Source organism: Canis lupus, chromosome 20, assembly GCF_011100685.1.
Source record: "Canis lupus familiaris isolate Mischka breed German Shepherd chromosome 20, alternate assembly UU_Cfam_GSD_1.0, whole genome shotgun sequence".
Taxonomy (NCBI): domain Eukaryota; kingdom Metazoa; phylum Chordata; class Mammalia; order Carnivora; family Canidae; genus Canis; species Canis lupus.
In genome coordinates this window covers 50,081,224-50,102,494 of record NC_049241.1, presented here as the reverse complement: position 1 = coordinate 50,102,494, position 21,271 = coordinate 50,081,224, and the positions used below count along the sequence as shown (strand labels likewise).

General features: G+C 42.8%; 2 protein-coding genes across 10 annotated transcripts in view; one reads left to right on the top strand and one right to left on the bottom strand.

Moving 5' to 3' along the window:
- The window catches only part of LOC611075 (zinc finger protein 709), a 40,805-nt gene extending 38,695 nt beyond the window's left edge, over window positions 1-2,110 (bottom strand). For both annotated transcript variants that reach the window (XR_005375090.1, XM_038567186.1), the window contains exon 1: window positions 1,038-2,110. The gene's annotated coding sequence lies outside the window, so the exon portion shown is untranslated. The remainder of the gene's footprint in view (window positions 1-1,037) is intronic.
- The window catches only part of LOC100682725 (oleosin-B6-like), a 37,745-nt gene extending 17,487 nt beyond the window's left edge, over window positions 1-20,258 (top strand). For 4 of the 8 annotated variants that reach the window (XM_038567190.1, XM_038567189.1, XM_038567188.1 and 1 more), the window contains 2 exons: window positions 149-1,147; window positions 19,692-20,258. In XM_038567190.1, the coding sequence (XP_038423118.1) occupies window positions 729-1,147; window positions 19,692-19,854 (582 nt within the window). In that variant the 5' untranslated portion in view covers window positions 149-728 and the 3' untranslated portion in view covers window positions 19,855-20,258. The remainder of the gene's footprint in view (window positions 1-148; window positions 1,148-19,691) is intronic. The other 4 variants (XR_005375094.1, XR_005375092.1, XR_005375091.1 and 1 more) reach the window with 4 other exon arrangements.
- Window positions 20,259-21,271: the final 1,013 nt, after the last annotated feature.

Sequence of the window (21,271 nt, the reverse complement as noted above, 5' to 3'; positions counted from 1 at the left end):
TGTGGCAAGTCTAAGCTCTGGAATTTCATTTTACATCACCCAAAAGTAAGGAACAGATCTCAGAAACATCCTGCCAGGGGAAGAAAAAGGGAAACAAAAAACTTTAGCATATGCAATGTAACACTTTTTTTTTTTTTTTTTGCCCCAGAATTCTCCTCTTTCTTGCCGCTTTGGAAATACACTGTTTTTCAAGACCTATGGATTAAATACATTTTACATTTATTGCAAAACTGACTTTAAAAGAGGGAATACATGTTTTCAACGTGACAAACCCACGAAGGCACAAGTGATCTCAGGACAGATCACTCAGGAAAGCTCCAAAGGATGTTCAAAGTTCCACAGGATGTCTGTGCCCAGGAAAGATCCTGGGGAGAGGGGCACAATGATTTCACACAACCTTGTTCCAGGTGGTTATTCTCTGCTTCTTCTCATGTAAAATATCCACGAATAAAAAATAAGCCTTTTAAAACGAGCCATCCATTGACTGTGGATAAATGATACACAATTACAACGCTGTGTCTGTTTGAAATGCACCATGGAGGACAAATCATCGCTGATGCTGTAAATCCGAGAGGGGAATCTGCGTCTGGGGAGGCGGGGCGGGATCTGGAAACAAGCATTTATTGCCAGTCCCAGGAAAGGACGGGCTGGGACACAGGATCGTGGATTTGAGACTCTGCTTCCCAAACATCTAGAACACTCAGGAGAAAAGGGGCGCCCCCAGGAGAATGGAGAGACTGGGGACCCCACAGACCACAGCACCTCCTGCGCACGAACCCGGGAGACCGAGTCACGACTGTCCCCTGACGACCCTCCCCGTGGTCACCGCACCATCGGGGAGACGCGGCCGCGCGCAGGGACCAGACAGGACGCCGGGGTCCCAGCTGCCGGCCCAGCCCGCACGCGGCGCGCCGGAGGGGACTGAGGTCAGAGCGGCGTCCCCGGGGACTCGGAAGCTCCCGAGGAGGGTCGGGTCCCGCCACCGCGCGTCGCCAGCCCCTCCGCCCGTCCTGGCACCCCCGGCCCCGCACACTCACCGCTTCCCGGCTTCTCAGTCCGCGGGCGTTGTCCCTATGGTGCCGGCAGCAGGTGCATCAATCTGCGCGACTGATGCTCCAGCAGAACCACCAGAGACCGTTACGCGCAGGTGAGATGCGATCGCAAGGCCACCGGCGTCCACACGGCTGCCGAGCGTCGCCACGCCCACCAGCCCCTGCGGTGCCCCTGATTGGACAGCTCGCAAGGGACCCGCCCCTCTGCTCCTGAGTGACAACAGGAGGTCCGATTGCTTAGTAGAACCCGTCTCTGCGGGTGTCGGTTCCTTGGACGTTTGGGCCAATATTTAGACAAAATTTGGTCCAGGCCATAAAGGAACAGTGGCGTCTTCCTGCAGCTCCTTCTAGATGTGGGGACACAAGTGTGCGCAGGGAGATCCAGAGTCGGTTCCAGTGGAGGGATGCTCTTGTTCAGAGCAAGAGGGGCACCTGACCAGGCTAGGGCAGCAGGGGCCAGGGGGTGTTCAGGGGTTGGCACGAGTCTGCGAAGCCACTCAGGGAGCTATGATTCTTGTTTACAGACACACTTAAAATTTACCTCCTCCCGTGGTGCCTGGGTGGCTCAGTTGGTGGGATCCAGCCCCGCTTTGGGCTCCCTGCTCAGCGAGGAATCTGCTTCTCCCTCTCTCCCTCTCCTCCTCCCCACTGCTGGTGCTCTGTCTCTCTGAAATAAATAAAATCTTAACAAAAATTTTACCTCACCGTATACAATAAAGATTGGCTCCATATTGATCTTTAACTGTCATCAGCGTTGAGGCTCCACCCATCCTTTCTCCACCTGCAGGCAGTGGTACTTCAGCTAAAGACTTCCACGTTCTCCCAAGCACTTGGTTGTTGTGGAAATTTGAATGCTGAAGCCTGAGCCTCAGCTCAGGGACCCTTCTCCCCCAACCATTAGCTGTGAGGTATGTTCGTTAAAACTCTTAGGTGCTGGAGCACCTGGGTGGCTCAGTGGTACAGCGTCCCCCTTTGACTCAAGTCTTGATCCCAGGATCCTGGGATCGAGTCCTCATCAGGCACCCCCAGGGAGCCTGCTTCTCCCCATGCTTATATCTCTGCCTCTTTCTGTGTCTCTTATGAATAAAATAAATAAAATCTTTAAAAAAAAAAAACACCTCTCAGGTGTCCATTTTACACTAGAAGGAAATCCAGCTCTTGAGTGTGTGCCTAAATATTTAAAAATGTAAACTTTATGATATCCCTAGGGCAACTGAATTCCTACTTTCACCAATGTTAGAAAAAATAAAATGTTAGGTAATGTATGTCGTACTTGAAAACTCGTACTCTACTAAACACATTAGTTCAAAACTCAGAGCACATATTTAATTGAGGTATTTAATTATTTTACTTTATTGAGATATACATGCTATACAACAGATTTCTTTAATGTGTACAACTCAATGGTTTTCAATATATTGACCAATACAGCCTATTAGCACCACAATTTTTGAACATGTAGCATGGGTCAGAATTTCCTTTTTTAAGGTTGAATAACATAACATACATGTATGTATGCACTCCCCTTTGCTTATCCATTCATCATTTGATGTACATTGGGTTCACATCCACCATTATTTGTTGTGAACATAGGTTTATATCTCTTTGAGACTCTGCTTTTAACTGTTTTGGGTATACATCCAGAAATTAAATTGCTGCATTATATGGTTATTCTGTTCTTAGTTTTTTGAAAAATCACTATACCTACAAAGGCAGGACTGTCTGTATCATGCCTACTGTTTACATTCAAACCTGAGCAATTCCTGAGACAGCGTTACCTTAAGATGTAAGAGGTGGTGGAAATAGAAATGCTTCATGGTGACATCCTTAATCATTGAGGCCACTACCCTTCTAGGGAAGATGGACAACACACCCTTGGGTCCCATTATCTTATATACCATTGTGAACTTACCTTCAAAGCTCTTATTTCTGGCTTATAAACCAAGCCTTGGGGCACCTGGGAGGCTCAGCTGGTTGAACATCTGCCTTCGGCTCAGGTCATGATCCTGGTGTCCTGGGATGGAGCCCTGCTTGGGCTCTCTGCTCCCCGTGGAGCCTGCTTCTCCCTCTCCTCTGTCAGCTGACCCCCCTGCTTGTGAGCACTCTGTCAAATAAATGGATAAAATCTTAAAAACAAAACAAACAAAAAACCCAAGGCTTATCATTTGTTAAAGGTGTCTCTTTCCCCATAAAATTAAAAGCCACCAGGACTGTAAGAACTTTTTAATGTCTCTATCTCCAGAGCCTATTGGGCCTTGATTCATTTTGTGCTTATTATGTATGTTTTGAGGCTAGATTGCCTGGTAGAGAGGGACACTCAAAAGTTAACATGAAAACACAGTTCCTCAGCAAGAAAGACCTACTTTGAAAAGTGGTCCTGTCTTTGTCATTTTGTATTGAAAGATGCAGGCCTCAGTTGACTCATTAAATAAGTTAATATAATGAACAAGAATAATCCAGTTGATCTAAGCTCATTTTATTTCACACTTCATGAAGTGGGCAATCTCTATTCTAAAGAATCCAGAGAACTTCAAAGCAAGGAGCAGGGATGAACTATTATAGAGGAAAGCATTCAGTAATAAGGAAAGAGTATTTGGCTTCAGTTGATGGGCTGGGGTTGTATATCTGACTTTATTTAAAACAAGGAAAGCTTCATGGGGATCCCTGGGTGGCGCAGCGGTTTGGCGCCTGCCTTTGGCCCAGGGCGCGATCCTGGAGACCCCGGATCGAATCCCACGTCAGGCTCCCGGTGCATGGAGCCTGCTTCTCCCTCTGCCTATGTCTCTGCCTCTCTCTCTCTCTCTCTCTATGTGACTATCATAAATAAATAAAATTTAAAAAAAAAAAGATTTAAAACAAGGAAAGCATTACAGGTAAATGACCAAACATTCCAAACAATTATGATTAGCAATCACAGTTACATTTACCTCCTCACAGTATCCAATAGAGAGCAACATGTTCCTTCACTGACTATCATACAGATCACTAAACACAGTTTGGTGTTCTAAACTATGGTGCAAATTCTAGAAGTACTTCTGGAGACTCTCATGATACACCCACAGTCCTTTGCAGTCCTGCTGATTACAAGTGGGTACGCTGCTCTCCATGACTACAGGTATGTCCTGGTGGCTTCTGGCAAGAGGTACTGACACAAACATGATTTAAGTATTTGGTATTATGAGTGGATAAAAAGTTTCAGGTTAGTAACAAAATTTTATTTATTTTATTTATTTTATTTTTATTTATTTATATTTTTTAGTAACAAAATTTTAAAAGCATAAGGGTAAAAATCAAATTTCCCTAAGAAGTAATTCCTGAACTTGCATGCATGGGCCAATACTGACTCAGAATGTATAATAGTTAAATGGAAAAAGTAACAAAGTGGATCTGAATATCCATTATTGACAAGGGATATTTTAATATATGCTTTCAGGAAGTGAAAAGTAAAAACAATAACATTTGTTAGTATACAAGTCATTTGAAAACAGAGCTAATAAGATATTTCTTTATTTTTAAGATTTTATTTATTTGAAAGAGAGAGAGCAAGAGAGAGAATGAGCAGGGGGAGGGGCAGAGGGAGAAACAGATTCCCCACTGAGCAGGGAGCCTGATGTGGGGCTCCATCCCAGGACCCTGGGATCATGCCCTGAGTCAAAGGATCATGCCCTGAGCCAAAGGCAGATGGTCAACTACTGAGCCAACCAGCTTCCCCTGAGATATTTCTTAGAAACATCCATGTAAGGGCGTTTTAACAAAAATACCCTGCACATTGTTGTTTTTACAACAATATGAGAGCTTGATTATTCTCATGATTTAGAATTTTGCCCCAGGGTTTTATTTTTGTAGTTTATCTGTTTACAGTGTTCCAAGTATGAAGAAATACATTTTATCTTCAAATGTCGATGTAGAGAAGTTTGTCCCTAATGCTCTCAAATATAACATTTACCTGTTTTCTGCTTGAAATTCTCAAAGTTTGACTAATGACCAGGGACCTGGAGACTATGGAAAATACCCCAATTCTTATGGTTTATAGAAATACAAAACCAAAACAACACTTTCAATCAAGAATTGAAACCAGGGAATACAGAATTGGAGTTACTCTGCAAGTATCTGTGGCTGGGGTATTACCTGAGCTAGGAAAGGGGATGGGAGTGGACACTTGATCTATCCCAGGAGGGTGGAGCCTGTCCTTGTACCCACCTAAGTAGTTGAGCAAGTCAATACCCCATTTCACAGTGGAAAAAAACCAGACTTAAAGGCTAAATGAATCACCCAAGACTGTATTAATAATAAGCAGCAGAGGGATCCCTGGGTGGCGCAGCGGTTTGGCGCCTGCCTTTGGCCCAGGGCGCGATCCTGGAGACCCGGTATCGAATCCCACATCGGGCTCCCGGTGCATGGAGCCTGCTTCTCCCTCTGCCTGTGTCTCTGCCTCTCTCTCTCTCTCTCTCTCTCTCTCCCTCTGTGACTATCATAAATAAATAAAAATAAAAATAAATAAGCAGCAGAGGCAAGACTTAAATTCAGCTCTGACTCTCCATATTCTTCCTACTATATCATGATGGGTCAAAGTTCCTAGATCTACTTTCCATTCACTCTTTAAATTTTTTTTAATTTACATTTTTATCAAAGTAATGTATTTCTTTAATTCAAGAATCACATAATACCATAACACTTCTAGCAATAAAAAGTGGTCTCAGGAGCACCTGGGTGAGTGTCAGTTGGGTGTCCAAATTGTGATTTTGGCTCAGACCATGATCTCAGGGTCCTGAGATTGAGCCCTATGTCAGACTCCAACCTCAGCGGGGAGTCTGCTTGGGATTCTCACTCTCCCCCTGTCCCTCCCTCCACTTTCTTTCTCTGTCTCTCAAATAAATTTTTAAAATTAAAAAAAATTTTTAAAGTGTTCATCCTCCCCAAAATTAAAATAAATCTTTAAATTAAAAAGTGATCTCTTACTCTGCCTCCCTAATTCTAATTCCTATCCCCCAAAAGCAACTGATTTCAATTTTTCTAGTCATTGTTTAGAACTTATGTCTATAGGCTTTAATCGAATAATAGCACTACTATTTCTTTTTTTTTAGCACTACTATTTCTTGATTTGTAAGTTTATTATCCTCTTTCTTTTTTTTTTTTTAATTTTTTTTTTATGATAGTCGAGAGAGAGAGAGAGAGGCAGAGACACAGGCAAAGGGAGAAGCAGGCTCCATGCACCGGGAGCCCGACGTGGGACTCGATCCCGGGTCTCCAGGATCGCGCCCTGGGCCAAAGGCAGGCGCTAAACCGCTGAGCCACCCAGGGATCCCCTATTATCCTCTTTCTTATGTTTGTGAAAGTGGGGAATACATTTGACCAGTCTTTTTTCTAACTTCTTAAATTGAATGAAGTTATGTTCACTTTCATGAGTAAAGAATGATTTGAACCAATAAGTGCCTGTTTTTCTCATTTAACAAGCAGCCCAAAGGTAGGCAATTTGCTGGCTTAGATCCAGTTATTCAACAAATAGGGTTTCAATTGGCAGCTCTTTGATATTCTTAGTCATTGTTGTACCAGGATGCTGTTTCAGCTCCATTGTATTCAAACACATGGGAAGAAAGGAGAAAAAAGTGTTGTACCAAATGCATATGCATTATAGATGAAACATTATAGAAAAAACCAAAAATCTCTCTGGGGACTTATGGCTCATTGGCCAAACCATGTTATAATGCAAGGGAAGTGATAATGAGCATATTTCACATTCTAGTCTCCAGAGTGGAGTCAATGAAAGAAGGAGGCTGGAAGGGCACCTGAGTGGCTCAGTTGGTTAAGTGTCTGATTTTAGCTCAGGTCTTGATTTCAGGGTCCTGGGTTCTAGCCCTGTGTTGGGCTCTGCATTTGGCAGGGAGTCTGCTTGTTCCTCTGCCCCATCCCCACCTATACTATCTCTCAAATGAAAAAGAAAGGAGGAGGCTGGGAATAGGATTATTGTAGTCGGCCAGTAGGATCTGGCCACACTTCCTCATGTTGGATCTAGCCTCCACATACACCTCTCTCTTTTTTAAAAGATTTTATTTTATTTATTTTAGAGAGAGAAATGGGGGAGGGGCAGAGAGAGGGAGAGAGAGAATCTTAAGCAGGCTCCATGCCCAGTGTGGAGCTGGATGTGAGGCTCCATTCCAGGACCTGAGCCAAAATCAAGGGTTGGTTGATAAACCAACTGAGCCACCCAGGTGCCCATCATGTTCATCATCTTTTTTTTTTAAAGATTCTATTTATTTATTCATGAGAGACACAGAGAGAGGCAGAGACACAGGCAGAGAAAGAAGTAGGCTCCACACAGGGAGCCCCACATGGGATGCAATCCCGGGTCCCCAGGATCATGCCCCGGGCCAAAGGCAGGTACCAAACTGCGCCCTGGGCCAAAGGTGCCAAACTGCTGAGCCACCCAGGCGTCCCTTCACCATCTTGAAACACAGAGTACACTGGTATTGAATACATTCATAATGTACAACCATCACCATCATCCATCTCTATGGCTCTTTCCATCTCATAAAACAAACTCTATGTTCATTAAATAAAAGTTACCAGACCCTGTGCCTCCAGCCTCTGGCAACCACCATTCTACATTCTATCCTTATGAACTGGATTACTCTGTACCTTATATAGGTGGAATGATGAAATATTTGTCCTTTTGTATCTAACTTCTTTCACTTAGTATAATGTCCTCAAGGTCCACATGTAACCTGTGTCAGGATTTCCTTCCTTTTTACGGCTCAATAAAATATCCCATTATATGTATATATCACTTTTTGTTCATCAATTCATCAATTAATAGATACTTGGGTTGCTTCCACCATTGACTATTGTGAAAAATACCGCCATGAACATGGATATGCAAATAGCTCTATAACAATCTGCTTTCAATTCTTTTTACTATAAAACTAGAGATGAAAATGCTGGATCATACAGTAATTTTATTAGAAACTGATATATGGGGGCACCTGGATGCATCTGCCTTCAGCTTAGGTCATGATCCGGGGGTCCTGGGATGAAGCCCTGCTTTGGGACTCCCTGCTCAGCAGGGAGCCTACTTCTCTCTCTCCCTCTGCCCCTCCTCCTGCTCATGCTTTCTCTCTCAAATAAACAAAATATTTTTTTAAATTTTTATTTATTTATGATAGTCACACAGAGAGAGAGAGAGAGAGAGGCAGAGACATAGGCAGAGGGAGAAGCAGGCTCCATGCACCGGGAGCCCGACGTGGGATTCGATCCCGGGTCTCCAGGATCCCGCCCTGGGCCAACTGATTTCAATTTTTCTAGTCATTGTTTAGAACTTATGTCTATAGGCTTTAATCGAATAATAGCACTACTATTTCTAAATAACTAAACCTCTGCACCACCCAGGGATCCCCAAAATATTTTTTTAAAAGAAGCTAATATATGGTTTTCCATGGCAGATACACCAATTTTCATTCCTACCACAGAGTCCAAGGATTCCGATTTGTCTAGATTCTCACCAACCTTGTTATTTTGTTGTATTTGATGGAATTCCTAAGGGTTGTGAGGTCATTTCCTTTACTCCTTTAATCATGCTTTCCTTTAGTTGTGAATATACTTGTAATGTCTACTTTGACATATTTTCTGCTAACTCTGACATCTGTTAAAGCCTCATATGCATTTTCTGTTGCCTATTCTTTTTCATCCAGTGGATGAGTCATATCTTTCTGTTTCTCTGCATTTCTCATGATTTAGTTGCAACTGGACATTTTATTTTATTTTTTTAAGATTTTATTTATTTATTCATGAGAGACACAGAGAGAGGCAGAGACACAGGCAGAGGGAGAAGCAGGCTCCATGCAGGGAGCCTGATGTGGGACTCGATTCCAGGACCCCAGGATCATGCCCTGGGCTGAAGGCAGGTGCTAAACCGCTGAGCCACCCAGGGATCCCCCAACAACTGGACATTTTAGATAATATATTGCACCTTCAGTGGGTATCCCACACTCTTCCAGGCCTTGTTAGTGTTATCTATTTGTCTTTTGTTGTTTGATGACCTCCTGGATTATCTTGATGAAGTTTATTTCTGCCTCACAGCGTTAGGCCTCTGATGTTGCCATTTGGCAGAGAAGGGAGATACAGCTTTGATTATGTCCACCTTCATCTGGTACATTGGTTTTAGCAGGAAACTCTTCTCCTCCTTCTTGGACCACAGCCAGTTGATAAAATGGACTAATTGCTGACTGGTGGCTCTACTATTTTCAACAAAGTTCTTGGACAAATTTGCCCTAGAAACTAATCCAAACATATTGTGGATCCTTTATAGTAATACTGTGTGGATCCTTTATAGTAATACTGTCTGAAGATACAGTTTGACATTTGCTCTGAGCCTTAGCAGACTCCTCTTTGCAGTCTTATTCCCTGGTTCTCTCCTGTGAATGAGCTGGCCTATAGACCAAGCTGCATCTTCATTAAATCCACAAATCTGCCAATTGTCTTTCGCATCTATTTCCTGTCTTGAGAGTGGAGTGCCCTCTGGCTTTTAACTCTCATAATGTAGTAACTAAAGTTAAGTCTTTGCCAGGAGATCAAGAACTATGTTTCACAGCTTGCTCTTCCCTCACCTACAAGCAGAATTTCTCTGCTTAGGGCTCTGGAACATGGGTAGGGATAATGGCAAGCTTCTGTCTGGATTACATTCTTTCTAGGAATTGACTACTCAGTGGAGGGGAGGGACAAGAGCTTGATGTTCTCTCTGCTTTTGCCTCTTGATGGCATGGAACCACAAACTTATGAGCTGAGGCAAGGGTGATCAGTATCCCAGTATTAGCATATCATGCCCATGGTAAAGCCTATGTAACAAGAGCAGGGGCTAGGTGCAAAAAAGCGTGCTCCCACTTCTCAAGTATATCATGTGCAATATAACCTCATGTAATGGGTAGCTAGAGACAGGTTGAGATATGGTGAATTCCTGTTATTCCTAGGGGAAAAAAGCCCTCCAAAAGGAAGTTGGAACAGAAAACTTTGTATTTTTGGATACACTACCCTGGAGTGGAGTGTGAGTTGAGAGGGTGAAGGGAGGGGGCAGTCATGGTTTAAATACCACAGATTCATACCTTTTTTGTAGAATTTTCATAGAATCCCTTAAATTGATGTTCCCTGTTTCCTACTTACTGTTACAATCAATTCCAGAGACTCTGAATGATTGTTTTAAACATAATTTTTAAGACTTTCACTGTGCAGTATGTCAGCAGAGCTCCTCATGCTCATACTGCAACTTGATGCATTTAAAATGCTGTAAGCGGGGATGGGATCCCTGGGTGGCACAGCGGTTTGTTGCCTCCCTTTGGCCCAGGGCGCGATCCTGGGAGACCCGGGATCGAGTCCCACGTCGGGCTCCCGGTGCATGGAGCCTGCTTCTCCCTCTGCCTATGTGTCTGCCTCTCTCTCTCTCTCTCTCTCTCTCTCTCTCTCTCTGTATGACTATCATAAATAAATAAAAATTAAAAAAAAAAATAAAATGCTGTATCAGAAAATGCTCTGTAATTTATTTTATTTTATTTTATTTTTTAATTTTATTTATTTATTTATGATAGTCACACACAGAGAGAGAAAGAGAGGCAGAGACATGGGCAGAGGGAGAAGCAGGCTCCATGTACCGGAAGCCCGACGTGGGATTCACGCCCTGAGCCAAAGGCAGGTGCTAAACCGCTGCGCCACCCAGGAATCCCAATGCTCTGTAATTTAAAACATGATGGCCCTACAAGCTATAATACCACTTATCATTTATATACAAATACAATTGAGAAAATAAATGGAGGGTGTGCAAACCCATACTGGACACTTCATGAAAAATACTCCCTAGAAGATTAACACTTACAGAAGTGACTTTCCATTAATTCACTGATTTATAAACTATTAAAACTAAAGTATGGATAACACAGGGATGCCTCGGTGGCACAGTAGTTGAGCATCTGCCTTTGGCTCAAGGCTTGATCCTGGGGTCCTGAGATTGACTCCCTCATTGGGCTCCGTAGATAGCCTGCTTCTCCCTCTGCCTATGTTTCTGCCTCTCTCTGTGTCTCTCACGAATAAGTAAATAAAATCTTTAAAAAAATAAAAATAAAATATGGATAACAAACACTTTTTTGGTTTAGCATGAACTGAATATAGTGAATATCAAGATTCAAAAACTCAGCCTGGGTGGCTCAGCGGTTGAGTGCCTGCCTTCTGCTCAGGGCATGATCCTGGGGTCCCGGGATCGAGTCCCTGCGTGGAGCCTACTTCTCTCTCTGCCTGTGTCTCTGTGTCTCTCATGAATAAATAAATAAAATCTTCACAAAAAAAAAAACCCCACAAAACTCAGCCTATTTATAAGTCTGCTGGCTCACTCACTGCCAGCATGTTCTTTAGCATTTGTTCTTTCTCAAGTTCCCATACATTTCACTCGTTCCTTATTAGTCTTTTCAGCACCTGTGTAAACAAATTATTTAAACTATACATTTTTCTATTTTCCTTTTAATATACAAAGGTAATAGATTTATAGAAAGTATAGTACTATATACTTTTTGTTTTTTGAAAAATAAACCCTGATGCTTGTTTTCATATCAATAGGTGGCTTTCTGGATTTTTATGAAGGAACATAAGATGATACAAATTTATGTAATCAGTTCTTTCTAAATTTAGGCACTGAACATGTTCCCGATCTTTGGCTACTCATTCCTTTTTTTTTTTTTTTAATTTTTATTTATTTATGATAGTCACAGAGAGAGAGAGAGAGGCAGAGACACAGGCAGAGGGAGAAGCAGGCTCCATGCACCGGGAGCCTGATGTGGGATTCGATCCCGGGTCTCCAGGATCGCGCCCTGGGCCAAAGGCAGGCGCCAAACCGCTGCGCCACCCAGGGATCCCTGGCTACTCATTCCTTAGTCAAAATGAGTATCAAGGTAAATATCAATAGGCCCATTAAAGAAACACTTGAAATTCCCTGCTGGGCTAAATGTGTAAAAACCAAATAAGGAGGTGGTTAGAAAATAATGCACAATATTTGAAAATATTTTTTCATGCCTCAACATCTCTTTGAAGTGAACAGATCATACTTATGAAGGATGTATAATTTATTTATTTTTTTAAATTTTATTTATTTATTCATGAGAAACACAAAGAGAGAGGCAGAAACATAGGCAGAGGGAGAAGCAGGATCCATGCAGGGAGCCTAATGTGGGACTCAATCCCCAGGACTCTAGGATCACACCCTGAGCCAAAGGCAGATGCTTAACAACAGTAATAAATAGACTTCGGCAGTTCATAGCTGTCCTGTGCAGCTCCAACCTGACCATTGCTTCCTACCCCGCAAAGTAAGCACCATCCAGAGCTTTTTAGATGGTCTTTATAACTACTATTAATTTACATATATATTTTTTAAAGATATTATTTATTCATGAGAGACACAGAGGAGGCAGAGACATAGGCAAAGGGAGTAGCAGGGTAGCAGGCTCACTATGGGGAGCCTGATGTGGGACTTGATTCTAGGACCCTGGGATCACATGCTGAGCCAAAGGCAGACGCTCAACCAGAGTCACCCAGGTGTCCCAATTTACATATTTTAAATAAAATTGTATATATGTTAGGTGTACATGATCTGATATACACATATGTAGTGAAATTACAAGTCAACTAATTAATGTATCACCTCACAAAATTACCATTTCTTTGTGATGAAACCATCTGAAATTACTCTTAGAAAGTTAGAAGTATCTAATACAGTATTTTTATGTTTTTATTTTTTATTTTTTTTAAATATTTATTTATTTGAGAGAGAGAGTGCACAAGCAGGGGGAGCAGCAGAGAGAGAGAGAGAGAGAGAAGCAGGCTCCCTGCTGAACAGGAAGCCTGATGTGGGGCTTGATCCCAGGACTCCAGGATCATGACCTGAGCGGAAGACAGGCGCTTATCTGACTGAGCCACTCAGGGACCCCCAGTATTTTTAATATAGTAACCATGTTACACATTAAATCTCCAGACTTGTTCACCTACATAATTGTATCCTTATACAGTCTGGCCAACATCTCTCCATTTCCCCCATCTACCATCATCTGACAACCACAGTGCTACTCTCTCTCCTTTTTTTTTTTTTCCTTTTCTAATTGGCTCCATGCCCTGCCTGGAGCGTAACATCAGGCTGGAAGTCACAACTCTGAGGTCAGGGTCTGAGCTGAAATAAAGAGTCTGATGCTCAACTGACTGAGCCACTCTGATACCCCCTCCTCTTTGCTTCATGACTTTCTAGATTCCACATATAAGTGAGATCATGCATTTCACCTTGCATAATGTCCTACAAAGTCATGCCTGTTGTCCAATGTCAGGATCTCCTTCTTTGCTAAGGCTGAATATTGTATACACACACCACACTTTCACTATCCATTCATCTGTTGACGAAACAGGTTGTTTCCATAATTTGGCTACTATGAATAATGCTGCAATGAACATGGGAATGCATATGTCTTACAGGTACTGAACTTATATTCTGTGAATGTATAATCAGAAGGTGGTTTGCTCAACTATATGGTTAGTTTCATTTTTAGTTTTTGGAGGAATCTCCATACTGTTTACCACAATGGCTATACCAACATACATTCCCACTGGCAGAGTACAAATGTTCATTTCCTTCATGTCCTTACCAACCAACACTTGTTTCCTGTTTTTTTTTTTAAGATTTTCAAATATTATTAACTGATTTAGGAAAAACACTACCTATAATCTTAAGTGCTATTGTTGAAAGACAACTCTGAATTCTATCACTTTAAATTCATTTCTGAGAGTAATTAGTAGAAATTCACCTTGCAACAATTTGCTTTTAGAATGAGGTTCAGTAAACACGACATATATGCAACTTTATCTCTTTTGAGGATTTTCATTTATTTGACAGAGAGAGAGAGAGACAGATACAGCACAAGCAGGGGAAGCAGCAGAGGAAGGGGGAGAAGCAGACTCCCCATTGAGCAGGGAGCCTGACTTGGGGCTCGATCCCAGGACCCTGGGATCATGACCTGAGCCAAAGGCAGATGTTTAACTGATGAGGCACCCAGGTACCCCTATATGCAACTTTAATAACAACTCTTCCAGGGCAGCCCTGTTGGCTCAGTGGTTTAGCACTGCCTTCGGCCCAGGGCGTGATCCTGGAGACCTGGGATCGGGTCCCATGGAGACCTGGGATTGGGTCCCATATCGGGCTCCCTGTATGGAGCCTGCTTCTCCCTCTGCCTGTGTCTCTGCCTCTCTCTGTGTCTCTCATGAATAAATAAATAAAATATTTTTTTAAAAAAGCAACTCTTCCATGTTGAAAGTTTTCTGGAACACTATACATGAATTAATTCCCATCAAGCTTTCTCATGTTACTTACATTTATATTTATTTTCAGTAAGAGTTTTCACATTTAAGGACATGGACCAACTGAAGTCTTTCCTACACTGTTTACATTAGAGGTTTTTATCCAAGGAGTCCTTTCATGCCTTCAGTAGGATCTGGGAAGTTTCCTCCACATTCTGCACATTTACACCACGATGTCTGCAGTGTGTGTGTCCTTTAATGTTTGCACGAGAAAGTGAAGGCTTACCTACATTCCTCACATTCACAGGGTTTCTTTCCAGGGAGTTCTTTCATGTGCTTATAATGATCTGTAATCCCTGTAGGCTTTGCCACAGTGCTTACATTCAGAGTTTCTCTACTGTGTGTCCTTCCATGTGCTCAAAGTTTGATGGTATCTAAAGATTTTTCCAACAGTTAACAGTAATAAGGTTTCTCTAGGTTTTTTGTGTGTTCCAGTGAAGTGAAACAACTTAAGACTTTTCCACATTCCTTATGTTTATAAGGTGCATTTCCTGTGTTTGCTGTCATGTGTCTTTGATAGCTTACATGCCACATATAGGTTTTCCCACATTCCTTACACTACGTGGATTTTGGAAAAATAATGAAAAGATTCACAAAAATGGAAGGCTTTCCCACATTTCTTACATTCATATGGTTTTTCCTCATTGTGATCTTTAAAAAAAAATATTTATTTGAGAGAGAGCATGAGATTGGGGAGGAGCAGAGAGAGAAGGAGAATCCTTAAGCAGAGTCTCCACTGAGCATGGAGCCCAATGGAAAGCTTGATCTCACAACCCTGAGATCAAGACCTGAACAGATATCAAGAGTTGGACACTTAACTGATTGAGCCACCTGGGTGTTTCTTGTGATCTCTTTCATGTTTTTGGGAACCTAGATGAGAAATGAAACCTTTACCACAGTTCTTACATTCATATGGTTTCTCTTCCTGTGTAAGTCCTTTCATGGGTTCTCAAAGAAGTGAAACTACTTAAAGCTTTCCCACATTCCTTATTTATAAGGAGAATATCTCATGTGTGTTATCATGTGTTCTTGAAAGCTTGTGGACCATGTAAAGGTTTTTCCATATATTCATAGGGTTTTTCTCCAGTGCGAACTCTTTTGTGACTTTTAAATGATCCATGAAAATAGAAGGCTTTCTACATTTCTTACATTCATAGCTTTGCTCTCCATTGTGATTTCTTTCATGTTTTTAAAAAACTGGGGAGAACTAAAGGCTTTACCACATTCCTTACACTTGTATGGCTTCTCTCCATATTTCTGGTACTTCTATGGCTTGTGTCCAGTATGACATCTGATGTGCCTATTAAGGGATGAAAGATACAAGAAGACTTTTCCACATGCACTGCATTCATATGGTTTCACTCCACTAGGTTTCTTGTTCAGATTGAGATTTGGAATAAAGCTGAACTTGTCTCCACAGTGACCAGCCTCTTTAGCTGGACAGAATCTCTCTACCATAAAACTTCTGTAAAAAAAAAACAAGAAGCACATTATCAATGATTGCTTTATTAACAAATTTGTTGATAGGAAGTATTTGAACAAAATTTTTACGATTTATACCTCAAGTGTAGATTATCTCCCTTGTCGAAACTGTTTCAAGTTGAACAGAAGGAATGCTCTGCAAGAGGACCTCACCCATGCTATTATCAAAACAGTGATATTGGGGTACCTGGGTGGCTCAACTGGTTGAGCATCTGACTTCAGCTCAGGTCATGATCTCAGGGTCCTGGGATGGAGCCCATTGGGCTCCCTGCTCAGTGGGGAGCCTGCTTCTCCCCCTCTCTCTCTGACACATCCCCTGTTTATGCATACATGCTCTTTCTCTGTCAAATAAAATTAAAACAACAACAACAAAAAAAAACAAAACAGTGATATTCACAGGTAGAGATTGATACAGTTTCCAAATGAACTATCTTGCAAACACTGAACAACTATGCACACATAAAAATATTTGGGATGAAAATCTTGTAAGAATCACCAAATTTGAAGCAGAGGTTGCTATGTTTCTTTCCTTTAAATTTTTATAACATACTAGCATTCTCACAGGAAACACTGCTTGCTATTACCTTAGTTTTCTCCCCTGGTTATTATACTAATCTTCAATGTCATGATCTTCCTTTTTTCCCTCTTAAATGCAAAGCCAAGACAAAGAATTCCAAAATACTATAAATTTTAGAAAAATTATTAGATTCTCTAGCATATGTTAGCTGTGACCATGCTTAGTTTATTTACCAGTGTCCTCCCTTCCCACATTCCACATCTTAGAGCAATATTGTTTTTTTTTTAAGATTTTATTTATTTATTTGAGACAGAAAGAGGAAGAGAGCACAAGGAGGGGGGTAGAGGGGGGAGTAGGCAGTGAGAGAGGGAGAAGCAGACTCCCCTGCTGAGTAGGAAGACTGATATGGGGCTAGATCTCATGACCCTTTGACCTGAGCCAAAGGCAGATGCTTAACCAACTGAGCCACCCAGCCACCCCTCTTAAAGCAATGCTGATGGGCAAGAAACGCTTGTCCTCTGATTAACAAGGTGGAGGTAAGCCATCATCCTTTGCTACCACAGCCAGGTTCCTGAAGGTTTCCTGCATCACATCTCTGTAGAGTTTCTTTTATGAAAGATCCAGTAAAGCCCATTCCTCCAGGGTGAAGTTCATAGCCACATCTTCAATATGTGTTCAGTAGGATGTGTAAAACTGACAACACTGGAGAACTAGATTCCATTTCTAGGAAGGTTATAAATGATTCTTTCTTCTCCAAACATTTATTTCATTACTTGATCATCAGAAACTTACTCTCTCTGCACACGTCCTCATAAATCTAACAGCATTATGAATACGTGGAAGTTGTATGCACACTTTCCCTGTGATCACATTCCGCCTTGTTTCTCTCCAATGGCAGGGTCCACAGGTTGCTGGGAAATGACCGAAATGCAATGCAAATGAACCAAATATTATCATCTTAAGATCATCATTCTTTGTGAGAAAACTTCTTTCACCTTATTACTCATAATTTACAGCACTCAATGAGACAGAAGGCCAAATCTGCAGGAGGTTTTAAAGAATAAAAACACAATGCAGAGCAGCACAGCACACAGGAGCAGCTCCCCAGCAAGGAGCAGTTCACAGGGTGGGAGCCCCCAAGGCTTTCTTATCTGCCTGTCCAGATAAGGAGCACTAGGGGAAAAGGGAGGAGTGACCCTCAAATTTTCAGTAGTTAAACATCCAGCATATGGACCCCAACCACTCATGAAAAGAGCAAACACATGTAAGGAAAATAGACATTCACACAGGCTTGTTTTTATATAAAGAAGCACTGGTCAGATGATGGCATAGTCATCAAAACTGGTTATTTGATGGTATGGCTAGAGTAAAGGCAGAGGAATGGAGCAGGAAATGTGGGCAGGAGTCTTCTTTACTATTGTTGTTGTTTTTAAGATATTTATTTATTTATATGAGACAGAGGCGGGGGAGCAGAGAGCACAAGCACAGGGCTTGGGGGGGAGGGAAGGGAGGGAGAGCGGGGAGGGCTGAGGTATGGGGGGAGGGAGAAGCAGAATCCCTGCTCAGTGAGGAGCCAGAGGTGGAGCTGATCCCAGGACCCTGGGATCATCACCTGAGCAGAAATTAGATGCTTAACTGAGCCACCCAGGCACCCCATAAAGTCACTCAAAAGTAAAGAGCAGACCTCAGCACCTTAATACACATACTCAAAGGAAGAAAGATCGATTCCAAAACTCTTAACAAATGGAATGTAATGCTGAAATATTTTGTATTTTCAGAAATTCACCTCTTTTTTGCTGGTTTGAAAATATTCTATACTGCCTTTTGAGTTTTATTAATTTCTATTAATGAAATATATTTTACAGGGCAGCCCGGGTGACTCAGTGGTTTAGCGCTGCCTGCAGCCCAGGGTGTGATGCTGGAGACCCAGGATCCCACCTTGGGCTCCCTGCATGGAGCCTGCTTCTCCCTCTGCCTGTGTTTGTCTGTCTGTCTGTCTGTCTGTCTCTCTCTCTCTCTGTCTCTCATGAATTAATAAATAAAATCTTAAAAAAAAAAAAAAAAGGAAATGTCCTGAAGACACCTCAGCCCCTCTGGCCAACTTAAATAATAGTCTTTAAACTTTAACAAACCCTTAGCCCTTGTGATTGATTAACCTTTCTTTATATATCCATAGAACTACATTCTTTCCTAGAAAGTTCAGGGCAGGGGAGCCTGGGTGGCTTTGTCTGTTAGGCGACAGACTCTTGGTTTCTCTCAGGTCAGGAGATCAGGGTCCTCAGATGGATCCCCAGGCTGGGCTCTGTGCCTTGCTCACCGCAGAGTCTGCTTTTCCCTCTCCTTCACAAATAAATAATACCAAGGAAGGAAGGGAGAACAGGGCACTCCCACAAGTTGGGAAACCAGACCCCCTTTCACAATCCCCCCACATAAGGAACTACCCTCTGAACACTGAGAAAACATCTGTAGCTGGCACTATTGCTTCTGCACCTAATTAAGAAATGTTAGGGACTACTGCACTCCCTCAACTGCCTAAACTCCTTAAAAAATTCCTATGCCCGGCAGAAACCTCCAGGGAAGGCTTTGGACAACAGTCGGCCTTCTCTGCAGGTGGCTGGCCTGAATAAAGCTCAAATTCTTTTCCAATCTCTTTTCTCTTGAGTATTGGCCTTTTGAGTTACAGGCAGCAGAACTTGGGGTTTTCTTTTTTTTTAAGATTTTATTTATTTACTCATGAGAGACACAGAGAGAGAGAGAAAAGCAGAGACACAGGCAGAAGGAGAAGCAGGCTCCCCACCCGATGCAGGTCTTGATCCCAGGACCCTGGGATCATGACCGGAGCCAAAGGGAGACACTCAACCGCTGAGCCACCCAGGTGTCCCTAAACAGAACTTTTTCTGAACTGGCACTGACTCCATTGTCTTTCTGTGGATGCTCCTGAATGCGTGGTTACAGGTGTGCACAGGGAATTGCTGATTCAGTTTCTAGCTGAAGGTAGTACAGGTAAGAGGATGGTTCAGGTCAGGACAGACTAAACTAGAGGTCTTTTTTTTTTTTTTTTTTTTTTTTTTTAAACTAGAGGTCTTATATCCTCCAGGAGTCAACAGTTTGGTGCATAAGGCTCCGAGGCCACTCATGGGACTCTGACCCTTGTTTAGAAATGCACTTATATGTGACCTAATGATATGTAACTGTCACTAACTAGACCTCAAGACCTGACCTTTACTGCTCACCTGCTTGTGCTCACCAACCTTTGTCCCATATTTTTCCTTAAGCTCTTTCCAGTTTCCCTCAATTCAGGCAAACGGAAAGGGAACCACCCCTCAAGCGATATCGACTGCCCTGTCAAGACCTCCAGCCAGCCTAGCCCACCCAGACCAGTTTGAGGGTAATCCTCCAATGGTGCCTACACACGATGGACCACAGAGCACCCTCTAGAATGACGGACAACCACCTTTACCTCATTGTAATACTAAAATCTCCACCCAAGGAGGACCAAGAAACTGGTTTACATGACGTACAGCATCTGTATAGGCATGTTTTCTGAAGGTGCACACACAGCACCTCTACATACAATGACAAGGTTTTCCTATGTAAATATTCATCCTAACCCTAAATTAAAGGAACCCACTCACTGTTGCTCAGGGAATTGTGGCTTTGGAAGTTAATCCCCAGGATCTCCTCAGTTGCTGCAAATAAAGGTTTCTTGATGCAGCAACTCAGTGTAATTTCTATCTGTGACTCACCAAGCGGGGAACTCAGGTCGGTTGGGTTGCATAATGAAGAGTCTGGATCCATTTTATCTTTCCTCCTTGCTCGTGTTGAGCCTTCCAGCTATCCCTTTCCAGCCCCCACTCATTTCGTCCTTAAGAGAAAGAATCCCAAGGGCACTTGGTTCAGTGAGAAGCCTGGACCCTGTAGCTGTAGCTGGGCTCGGGGGCTCTTTTCAGTCTGACGTGGGAAACAAAGGCAGAAGGAAATGTAGATAAAATTAAACGCCCTTAAAACCTGCAGCCCATTGACAAAGACTTGAGGCAGCCAGAGTAAAACAGCTCCCAACTGTTTAACGTTAATGCCCTGCTAGAGGGAAAAAGAGCCTTAGGTTGGCAACAGTGAGGCCTCAAGTATCCTGCGAGTCTGCTTTAGTTTATGAAAGTCCTTTTGTTTTTTGTTTTAAAGGTTTTTTTTTTATTTCTTTTTTATTTTATTTATTTATGATAGGCACACAGTGAGAGAGAGAGAGAGAGAGAGGCAGAGACAGGCAGAGGGAGAAGCAGGCTCCATGCACCGGGAGCCCGACGCGGGATTCGATCTCCGATCTCCAGGATAGCGCCCTGGGCCAAAGGCAGGCGCTAAACCGCTGCGCCACCCAGGGATCCCAAGCTTTAAAGGTTTTATTTATTTATTCATAGAGACAGAGAGAGAGAGAGAGAGAGAGAGAGAGAGAGAGAGAGGCAGAGACACAGAGGGAGAAGCAGGCTCCATGCAAGGAGCCTGACGTGGGACTCCATCCAGGGCCTCCAAGATCACGCCCTGGGCTGCAGGTGGCGCTAAACCGCTGCGCCACGGGGGCTGCCCAGTCCTTTTGGAACCTACCTTATCTTTACTTCCCCCAACCTTTTTTTTTTTTTTTTTTAAGATTTTTTTAAATTTATTTATTGAGACACACACAGAGAGAGAGGCAGAGACACGGGCAGAGGGAGAAGCAGGCTCCATGCAGGGAGCCTGACTTGGGACTCGAGTCAGGGTCTCCAGATCACACCCTGGGCTGCAGGGGGCGCTAAACTGCTGCGCCATCGGGGCTGCCCTGCTTCCCCCAACCTTAAAGTATATAATCAGTTCCCCTCACAATCCC